Consider the following 11572-nt stretch of genomic DNA (forward strand, 5'->3'; position numbering starts at 1 on the left):
ACAGACCTTTTGCTGGACCATGGATGTTTTCACCGGAATTTCTTCAGCAACTGACCACGTGTCTAATTAGTTTCGTATTTGCACCCATCTATATGCTAGGAATCATGGTAACACCTACATGTTGTATATCAACATTTTTATTAAGCACTCAGCTACATCTGACATGCATCCTAAATTATTGTATACATTTTTACAGATGTAATATCACTTCAAATATATGGGGTATTTCCATTTAAAAAAAAAAGTTGACCGGGCCTATAGTGCAAAACTGTCCCTTGCTACGGTGCTACCTCAGGTACGTTGCGCGGGCATGTTAAGGCAAGTCATGCTCTATTTATGCACGTAAACTGCATAATTTTTTAATCCATCCTACACACACACACACACACACACACACACACACACACACAGAGAGAGAGAGAGAGAGAGAGAGAGAGAGAGAGAGAGAGAGCTACTAACTTTTAAAACTGTTGGTTGTTTACATGAGAACATTTTGTATCATATTTAAACAACATGACAAACATGCGCTTCCGTATGACGTCATTGCATGACTGTCATAAATAGATCACGGATGTACCTTAATAGAAAATCGCCAGTTAAGAGTAATGTCTATGGTATGGAAACACAAGCCGCAACACTGTGAACACGTTTTATTAATCCACAACTGACAAGACAATCACAAATGGCGCTCAAAACAGAGAAGTGCGCAATAATCAGCAGAACGAATCCGATCGGTAAAGGGCAACATACATATATGTAACACAGCATACAACTATACTGGCGAATGGAAAAGCAGCACACTACCCCAAAATTTAGATATTGATCTAACTGGCGATAATGACAGTAAAACAGTAGTTTATCAGAATTACTGATATAATCTACCACTTTCAGTAAGAAATAGTTATTAGACATTTAAACACGAAATCATCTAACCCATGTTTTAAATTTTGCACTGATGCTAGGCAGTTTTCTAAGGGTGAAACGATACAGTACCTTCTCGATTCGATTTTCGATACTTTAGTCTCGATTCGATGATTTTCGATTCGATACAATAGCATGTACCAAATTCTTTATAACGCTAAGATTTTTTTTATGTTTCATTGTATTTATTGCTCTCTGCAAATAAATTCTACATAATGTAAAAATATTTAACACAAAGCAACACTCTTATCACTTGTCCTAAAGCCGAAATGTCGCCATACCCAGGAATTATACGTTGGAGGTTCATTTTTCAACTCGACTGCGTCCATTTTGATACAACAAATATTACTCGTACGTTGATTGGGCAATTTTCAATTCCATTGGTTAACCAGAGACTGTGTTGTCAAAAACAATGTGTGCTATAATTCTATAACCGTATCGAATCGAAACTGACCCGGAATAAATCGAACATCGAATCGAGACCACTACATCGCGATTCGGCCGCATACATCGTTTCACCCCTACAGTGAGGCCATCATTAAAAAAATATATTTGGTGTACTCCCACCCACATTTTTCAAGGGTAGGTAGGTCGGTATTTTTTTTTTATTTTCATTTAATGATATCATGAAAATCAGAGTTACATATTTTTCTGATCGTAACGCTGCCAGACAAAATAGAGTTTAGAGTATTCATTTTGTACATTTGTATATAATACACGTAAATCTTGCAATGTCTACTGAAATTTTCTCAGGACGGTTTGTACAGTTGTTAACACCCCTTTTCATTACCAACGATCAATTATCCCAATTTAAAAAAATCCAGAGATGCTTTGTGGTTTGACATTTATAATCGTAATCACTTAAAGTAATTCCACCCTCCTGTGATGTCATCAGATTTTGCAAAATCAATGATTTATTTAGATTTATTCATGATAGGAACATAAATTTTGTTGGAGTCTTTTCAGATAGTGATTGTATAAAATCTTGTTAAAAATAAACTATTTCAAAAGATGAATAATTAACGATACGTTTCAAAATATTGAATTCAAGGGCAATAACTCTGTTTTTATTGATTTATTTATCAAGTCTATTATGCGATAGATTTTCTTTATTTTTACAGACATTTTGTATATTTTTGTGAAGAAACAGTTTGAAGAAATTGTTATGAATGCTATTACATGTATATCGTCATAACCAGTTTGTATGAAATTTTGATAACGCTGTTGAAGGAAAATTGCAATTTTCTGACGTTGAAATGATTCTGTTTATGTACGTCTCGCATCTTAATAAGTGTGATGACCAGGCCTCGACGAGGGGAGTTCGTAGCTTCTTATTTTATCTTGTTGGTAGATAATGTCGTAATATTTGGAGGAATGATGTAGTATATTTGATCACTCATGCAGAAAATGTTTGAAAAGTCTCCGGATTAACGAATGGTCATTTTAAAAGTGAAAGTAGAACAGAAAATGTTTTACACTTTAATTTTGAGCTGCCCGAAGGACATTTTGAATTTTAAAAAAATCCGTAAAACTACTACCCCGGTAGGCCTAATAAAAAAAGTGGTCTAAAGTTTAAAACTAATACGGAGAATGTCTATTTTCGAGGGAACAAAAAAAAAAAATTAAAAGATTTCAAAGTACTGAAAAAATGATTGGGTCGGGGCAAATTTGACGGGTCGGTCGGAGTACATCAAACAAATCAATTTTATTTTAAGCCTGAGTTTTCTTTAAAAGTTTTCTTAACAGACGATTCTATCAGTAATTTCCGTGTATATTAGTTTATGACCTTTAACATGGTGTATAAAAAGTCTCTAAAAGTATGCGGCGTAGTGTGCTACTTTTGCAGTTTTATTTCAGTGTGTGACAGAGGAAAGTCGGATTGACATACTAAATGGAATGTTTTCCCCGTTAAACAAAATTGTTAATGCAAGAAATCAACATAACTTCATAATATCAATAAATTCTCAGCGTTTCACATATATATCCCATGTCATATATTTCAAATACTCCACATTTTGTCGATATTTACACGGCACACTTTAACAAATTCTTTACATGTGTCAACGTCACTCGATGTATAGTTACATGACGTCATCAGTTTACTTTCAAATTAATCAGACTGAAATTACACGACAGCAGTATAACATTCCATATTTCTTTGGATCTTGGTAGCTGCATGGTTTATTTTATGCATAAATAATACTTACATAAAAATAAAATCGGAATTTGATATATACTTTAGTGATATATTTATTTCAATTATGACGTCACATTGTTTCGCGGATTTTATCCCAGTAAAGATTTTCATAACCTACCCCCTGTCGTCATAATAAGGCACTATAGCTTACAAATGTTGAATTGACATTGTATGAATTGATGTGTTACAATTATTACAAACCAGGAGGATTCAATTTCAAATTTTAATAGACCAAATGATGAATTTACCTATACCTCAAAACAAGTTTTCCATTTATACTTGGGCCATAAGCGCCGAACATGGGCCTAAATTTTGCAGACCTTCGCCGACAATACTTCTCATTACCAGCTCGTTGGAGTTATCGCGCTTTGATGACTCTTGTGCGTCATTGGTAAGAAATTGCACAAATCTCGCGAGCAAGTGCGAGATTACTGGGACATAAACGGAACGAAACGTATATAGCACCCCCACCCCCCTTTTTAAGAGTTAAAATACATGGTGTATTTTTAAATAAAATTACCATTAGTCAAACTGCATTGTTCAAATATTCTAACACTATCTTATTAAAGATGTTACATGTTTCTTAATTAAACTCCACCACACCTATTTAAAAAATTCCAAACAACGATGTTCTCTGGACATCCAAGTCCATCAATATTTTGTAATTTTCAAATTAGCTTGCAGTTTGGAAACGCATTAGGTGTGTTAATTAGTGTTATAAACGTCTTTAAAAAAAATGCAGTGTGGCACATACATGTATACAACTTGTTCTACATGTAAAATATGGAGATTTACGGGGGGGGGGGGGGGTACGATTACAAAGTCCATGCCATATGAACCTGTCCTAATTGTATGATAAAATAGAATATCTTCATAGTCTGAAAGAATAACTTTAAAAACATATTAATCCCATTAATTACAAGAAAATTTCTTGTGTTGGATGTGCATATAGGTTTTTCCCCTCACAGTTCTTGGAATTGATGCTTTATATCGGCACGGTCAGATTTGGCAAATTTAGTAGCTTCTCTCCCTCATATAGTTTAATAAGATCGTCTGTTTTCTTTTAAGAATAATCAATTCCTAAATTTGACTTTAGAATTTTAATCAGTGTTGTGGTTTGCAGTCGGTTATAATAAGTATTGCGACGTCTCCATACAAGTGAAAAAATAATATACAACCACCAACCAACTTCTCAAAGAGCAAATTACACACTGACAACTTAAAAGTTTCGGATACGCATTTAAAAGCATTCAACGGATAATGCATCGCGTGACAACATTTACATGTAGTCATTCCAACCAATTGGATTGACATTGCACTAATAACAAGTACCAACTGTCAAATTACATTTAACTTTACTACATTTACATTGAACGAATGGTACATTGTGTAGTTACAAATATACAGTTACAGGGATAGAATTTTAACCCCGTTGGCTTCCTATACTTTCCAAGTGAGACTTGAGGAGATCACGGGGACTGTTATATTAAGTGGACGGTGTTCGAACCATTTCTCCGTTGTTGTGACAGCCATGGATTACTCGTGGCTGCTTTTGTGAATGTAATTGATCGAATTGGCATCGTGATATCATTGTTATCATTTAATGTAACATTGTAATGTGATTGTGATATCAACATGGTGTTTATTCTGCATATAATACATACCACATTTGAAAAGGTTTTTCATGGCAAAATCATGTTGGAATGTAAATACGTATGTATATTGAAAGAGCATAGTGATATAGGATTGAATTAAGACTGTAAAATTAGAAACTTATCGTGCTTTCATTTTCATGCTTACATTCAGTTTAATTAAGATTTTGCCCCCGAAAATCCGAGAAACTCTTTCTTTCAGTGTATTACTACATTGTAAAAAAAAAATTCTATTTCTTGTTAAAAATTATGGCAACAATGAATTCTGTGATTTAGCTGTCATTTTTGTGTTCCTGAAAACTATGATAATTTTGACTCCGATACATCATATAATGGGAAGGATGAAAATAGATACTGAAATTTCGCTGCATTTTCAGTTCTAAAGAAAACGATCGTGCATTATATCTTTTTTTATTGTAAAGAAAGAAGAGACACAAGCCAAACAAGATTAACACCATGACCACAGTTAGTCACACAAACCATGGAGAGCTACGAATTTAAACATTTCTTCCATGGCCATTGCACAGAGGGTGAACAATAGAACGTGAGGAAGACGGGACTGCTCTGTTGCGAGGGACAGTTACCAGAAACAAAGTTCCACTGATTCTTCACGGCTTCACCATAGTCATCACCATACATCTTTGGAAGAAGGTTTGAAATGGTTATAATACCCGAACAAGAGCGATATGAGGGCGGGAATGTACCCGGTATCAAACATTTTGGCTCGCAAACTCTTCCCGAAGAGTCATAAGCCGTAATCATAGCCTTCCCTGGTCCAAATTTAGGATGTTTTACCGCCACATATGTAACTGTTTCCGATATCGGCTGCCTTTCGTCTATCACAGCATAATCTACGAAATTTCCTGCGTAAGTCAGGCCGTCCGACCGGATGTACACTTTCTTCACACCTGAATCTACACGCGAACATGTCGGGAAGGTAGCCATCTTTTGTTTGTTGAACTGAAACAATGGTCGTAAAGCATTGTAGACTAGGGGGTTGTACGGATCGGCACCTGGTATAAACTGTCCGTGCAAAACGAGAGGACTTTTAAAAGCAGGACTGAAGATATCTCTTTCGTTGATAATTCTGACAGGAATATATGCCCATCTAGTAATATCTGCCACACCGTCCATGGAGAACAAATTTTGTTGTCCCCTCTCTAGCACCCGTGTTGACGGCTTGATCTGGGGTGGCTGAGAGCCGTATTTTGTTTTTCTTACTCTTGTGACTTTGTTCTCAAAACTATACTCATGAAGATTAGTATGAAACATATGTTTTCTTGATAAGTTTGGTTTTTGTGTTAGCAGTCGCTGTATGTGATAATTATCTCTCTTCTTTCTAATTCGTTTAGTCGAACGTGCGAATCGAGTTCTTGGGTCATTAAATGTGGTAGGGAATTCAAATCCTCCCATATCAATCGGTGGATTTTGATTTGTTTCACTGGCGCCACCGACTTCTGCTGCGGTAAGAGCGACGCACCTATTAATTGAGTTACTGCATCGAAGAAAACGAGATCCGCCACATCCATCAGCGCACTCGGGGGCATTGGCATAGGTATAGATGTCTCTAGTATATCGATTACTAAATCCACCAATATTTGTTACATTGGGGAATCCATCCATCGATCGGTCAGGTAGATGAAGCGTCGTATTTATCATAGGATAATCGGTTTCCGGATTTGCTGATCCTAGAGCAATCTGTTTTTCCCTGAATCTTTCCCACACATAATCAACATGGGCATGGAATAAGAAAAAGACGGGATCATGAGCGGCCGTTTCCTGTCCTGACATGTCCCGACCCACCCAGTTATGGACATTATTATGTTGTCCTTCCAAAGTATTTGGCAACTCTATGCCAGTTCCTACAACAATTTGACTCGTCCTATTGATAGTCGGATCATTGAGGAACATGTTAAGACCATCTGGCGTGAGTAAAGATCCAACTACACCGATATTTCGCGCCAATCTCTGTCCGTCTGGTCTGGCTGGCCAATCAGCAAATGGACCGTTTACTACGATTCCATCACCGTTTCCAACAAGTGCTGATGAGAAAAAAGATGTTTCAATGGGATTTTCCATGTCAAAGTCCATCGTAGAGTCCCAGTACGGTAGAGCGATGGAGGGATCAACACGCCTCAGAGCTGTTTCCAACCTAAACAGACAGTAAATCTTCGACTTGAAATGTCAATACGTTCATTTACCCATTTAAAAAGGCTTAGGGAAAGGGAGTCAATATTACTTATTATAATATTACGGAAGTCTAATTATAATCAAGCTTCAATGTATACTACGTACAATAGCAGGTACTCCCTGTGCCACGACAAGAATGCTGGTCCTTCGTGGCCTGACTGTAGGGCAATTCCTGTGTGCATATTTGCCAAATTATCATAGCTCTGTCAAAAAAGAAAATGATATAAGAATATTTGACACTGCTATCATATAGGTATTCAGAAGATAACAATAAAGAGTGAAGATTTTTACGTCTTATCCGTTTACTAATGATTGCATGCACATATGCATATGTTACACGCACTTGAGCATGCTCAAAGTCTAGTGCTTGTGATTGTTCAAGAATATTTTTATACTTACCCCATCATTCTTCAATGTGTTTACAGCATTAAAGAAGGCCTCTCGTTCTGCGTCACTCAGAGTTCGAATCTCTCTGCGCACTACTGGTGGTTCAGCGGTCTGTCTCTTGTACCTAGAGTGGCGCTTTTTAACCTCCATCTCTCTCTGGAGGGACTTGATGTAATTAAGGCCTTCGGTGCTGAAAGTGTTATGGTAACGTACAAACGATGTTTTCCACAAGTAGGAATTGATACACCGACTCTGAATGGCATAGGCAGGTGTGTTATGTGATCCGGCGATACGGGAATAGAAATTGTAGCACTCCTTGAATAGGCCTGGAAGTTCACTCTCCCACACCACAGCGTGAGTTCCAATGGTGACGAGGAATATGATAAAAAGTGAAAGACACTGCATCTTGTTCTGAAATCATTGTTTGATTTACATAAGCGTAATTATTTTGGCGGTACTGTAATGTTATTAGAATAGGGAAATGCTATTATTCAAAACTATATAACAAAACAATGTCAAATGAACTCCTTTAGATCAGAAAATGGTGCGAGTGATGTTAGATGTTAAATGGACATCTGACAAAGGCTAGGTACATCATCATCAAAGCCCCATTCCCATGTTCAAACGTACATGATATTAATTTCCACTTTCTTGATCCTATCTGCATATATGAATTGAAAGTAAATTAGCATCAAAAATGCAACAAAGTGTAAAATAGCATATCCAGTAATTCTTTCTTCTTTCAATCCAGTTCATATGGTTCAAATCCAAAGGCAAACAGACTTGTCTCTGTTTTCCAGACTTGCCTTCAATAAACTACAATGAACATGTAGCAATATGAACGAGAATTTTTCATTTTACATGAATATTGATGAAAGAAAACTTTCGAATTTATTTACTATAAATTGTTTTCCTTACGAATGACGTAACCCTAAATCGTCGGAGAAACATGTTGTATACTTTTAAAATACTACGTGTTGATGAGTTTCGTTTAAGCATATTTATTGAACGCAACACTATCCCTTTGTCTACAGAGTTTGTATGATAACATATGCATATAGGTAAATTTGTCTTTAAAGTGAAAAGTTCACGTGATTTCTGACATAATGAGAAACAATAATAATATGTATAATTAAAATATTAAATAGCTGCCGTCCTTTATGTTTTCGCTTTGTGGTTTCTTTTATTTGTAATTATCTTTTTTTTAATTCTCGAAAACACTTTTCCCGTGTATCCTGTGATTTATATACAGACGAATTTTTAATTTTTTTAATTCAAGACCATCTTGGGATTATGAATATATCACCTTAGTAACATTTCTTACCTTGCTACGAGTATTTAGATATTCCGTTAAAATGAAGAAACATGTGTTAGACTTTGATATGCACAAAATGAAATAAAATGCGGTATTTTGAATTAATGTATAAAATTTTGCAGGAGGAAATTCATTAAAAATTAAGTCATCAAAATATCCGAATAAAAGAGAATTTGGCTGACACCTTGTCAAGTGATTGCCCAACCTTCTGTACTCGTCATTCCGTCAGCATAATCTGATCAATCTAATAATTTACGGACTTCCCCCTTAATTACAGGTGTATACATTCTTAATTCAAATCTTCATAGCTAATTAGACAAATCTTACTCAAAATAAATATCATTAAGTACTTTGTAAAATGGACAATTTGGCTGTTCTAGATCTAATTATAGACAAATGTAAAATTCATATGTAGCGCAATTATTTTTAAACACCGAGCTGCTAATGTAGTCTTTAAGTAACTATAATATAGGGCTACTTGTCATCATTACGCTTTATAAGTACTCTTTTGAACCTTTATCTTTCTTACGTACGACCCAGTTTAAAACTAATCTTTCCATAACGATCCTCTATTTCTATCTTGAGAACACTCCTTAATTCGTAGTTTTTCCCTCTCCTAATGTTTTCCCACTTAACAAGGAAACAGAATGAAAGGTTTGATGGAGAGATTTGAGGCAATTGAAACTTGCATGTTTCATTTTGATAATTTCACAAAGTTTTTAAAATGTCTTTATGGTAAATTGCTAATTCTATTACGCACTCTCAAATTTTGACTAGCAAATTATTCTCATGAACATCAAATTAGAAAATCACTGAAAGAAATTTACATTGTATGAAACCGCATTTTCTGTAAACGTCCGTGCACGTGGAGTCATAATTTCACGGAGCATCATTTTTGGTTTGGTCCGCGGGTATGAACTTTCGTCGAGTTGCATGTGACTTACATGAAATTACCTTACATACTTTAAGTTCACTAATGTGAAATTACGCGGATTTTATTGACCGCGAACTTGGCGGAAATAAAATGTACGTGTACAGTATATTCATCAATATTTTGTTAGTAATAACCGTTGCTATTTTCTTATACTACCGTATATTTCTTGATACAGGAACTGACATATAAATGACATTTCAACTTGACATAGAAGTCCATATACCCCCCCCCCCAAACCAAATTGTGTCATAAATACAGATAAAAGAAATAAATTTATAATTTGTTTGTATTATAGGAAACATGCCCCCCCCCCCCCCCCTACAAATAAACTGGACATTTATTCTATTAATTTAAATAAAAGGTTATTTAGCCATAGTAATAAACAAGAAGAATGTACACCGAGTAAGCCATTACAATTGAAAAGTTGCTAGGAGTGGGGTGTGGGTGTTGGAATTGATACTATGATTAATTGCTAAACTGATGATACATGGATTTACAGGTATATAGAACCAATGAGACAATTTGTTTTGCTGTTTTTCGCCACACTCAACAATTTTTCAGTTATATAGTGGCGCCCAGTTTTTATTGGTGGAAGAGAGAACCCAGATACAATGTACATGGGAAGAGACCACCGACCTTCCGAAAGTAAACAGAAACTTTCTCACTTACCGGCGCGAGCAGGATTCGAACCCGCGCCGACCAGAGGTGAGAGGCCGTGTGATTTTGAGCGCGATGCTAAATGGCTAGAACTCCAACCATAAACATGAACAGAAATCTCCCTTTCCAAAGCTATAATCAGGGAATTAATAATTCTAACGTGTATACTAACCAAATTGTATTGTAGGGAACCAAAATTTCACAAGAATATCTTGACGATCACGTGACTAATGCACCCCCATCAATCATGCAACAACAATGCCCCTACAAGAATAGAAAATAGTTTTAGCTATAGTCATTGGCAAAGAACACAATATGGATCAAAACATGTAAATTTTAAAGTTTACTAGCTATATCTTATTGCTGGACTTGGAAAATGATTTATAACTGATTCCATCGTTAAAGAGATTGTCAACACAAATTAAAGGGCGGTCTTCAAATTCACTGAGACATGCTCTGTTGTCATGTTATCTTGTAAATGTGATTTAGGATGAGAATGTTCTCCAAAAATATGCCGAAATTATTACAAGGAAGGAAACGAAGCAGTTTTACATGCAAAACAAAGAGCTGTATCTTTCATTATTAAAAATATAGGATTTGCTCATTCACCGGATTTGTTAAAAGGTTGGACTATTTGTAAAATTTTCACCTACCTTGAGGGAATCTTCGCAAGCGCTTTGGAGTACGAACTCCCTTGTCTAATTGTTCGCCATATCTTTTATCGTAATCACACGATGAAATGACACCTAGTTAATTAATCATCGCTATACGACGCATGACATACACCGTCAACGTTATTTAATAAATTAATAATAATACTTTTGTCGATTTATACCAACGTTTAACCTGACATTTTCCCAAATGTCAGAAAGTGGTTGATCTTCTGATACGTTTCACAGAAAGTTTGGTTTTATCTTGTTAAAACACGCTTATTATGGGAATCACATTGAAAAAAATCACGAAATGCATATGTTATACTCTTCCTTCTTTTATCCTTATAAAATTACCGAAATCTACATAGTATTATTTTATCAACAATTCAAAATGAGTGGGTTTTGGAATGTGGATAAAGAATGGTGGTCTTTATAAGTTTGTCACTGTTTGAAAACTCGTATATTACTCTATATTTTGTCCGCAACAGTGTTTCATATTGACCTTGACCTATGATTTATGGATCTTGAAACGTAATTTTCTACTCTTCAGCAGCTTCTGGTTAATAGAGGATAAATTTGAAATAACACCCATCATGTAGTGTTCATGATAGTCTTATATATTCCATGACCTGCCATAAATGACCTTGATCTTCGACCCCTTTACTC

The 11572-nt window shown here is 35.5% G+C and overlaps 1 protein-coding gene across 1 annotated transcript; it reads right to left on the reverse strand.

The window, feature by feature from the left end:
• Positions 1 to 5167: 5167 nt before the first annotated feature.
• Positions 5168 to 10997, reverse strand: LOC125651162 (tyrosinase-like protein). The gene is made up of 5 exons (XM_048879751.2): positions 10907 to 10997; positions 10426 to 10517; positions 7360 to 7758; positions 7066 to 7163; positions 5168 to 6922 (listed from the first exon to the last, which is right to left on the reverse strand). Exons 3-5 carry the CDS (start codon positions 7750 to 7752, stop codon positions 5260 to 5262), a joined length of 2154 nt encoding a protein of 717 aa, XP_048735708.2. The 5' UTR covers positions 7753 to 7758; positions 10426 to 10517; positions 10907 to 10997; the 3' UTR covers positions 5168 to 5259.
• Between the last annotated feature and the right edge of the window lie 575 nt (positions 10998 to 11572).

Source organism: Ostrea edulis, chromosome 1 (genome assembly GCF_947568905.1).
Source record: "Ostrea edulis chromosome 1, xbOstEdul1.1, whole genome shotgun sequence".
NCBI lineage: Eukaryota > Metazoa > Mollusca > Bivalvia > Ostreida > Ostreidae > Ostrea > Ostrea edulis.

What these genes read in the sequence shown, in the direction of transcription:
- LOC125651162 (XM_048879751.2), bottom strand. Translation starts at nt 7,752, where the DNA reads ATGCAGTGTCTTTCACTTTTTATCATATTCCTCGTCACCATTGGAACT. An exon ending in ACACATTGAAGAATGATGGG is followed by an intron (nt 7,164 to 7,359) that starts GTAAGTATAAAA and finishes CTTTTTTGACAG; the next exon opens with AGCTATGATAATTTGGCAAA. An exon ending in CACAGGGAGTACCTGCTATT is followed by an intron (nt 6,923 to 7,065) that starts GTACGTAGTATA and finishes CTGTCTGTTTAG; the next exon opens with GTTGGAAACAGCTCTGAGGC.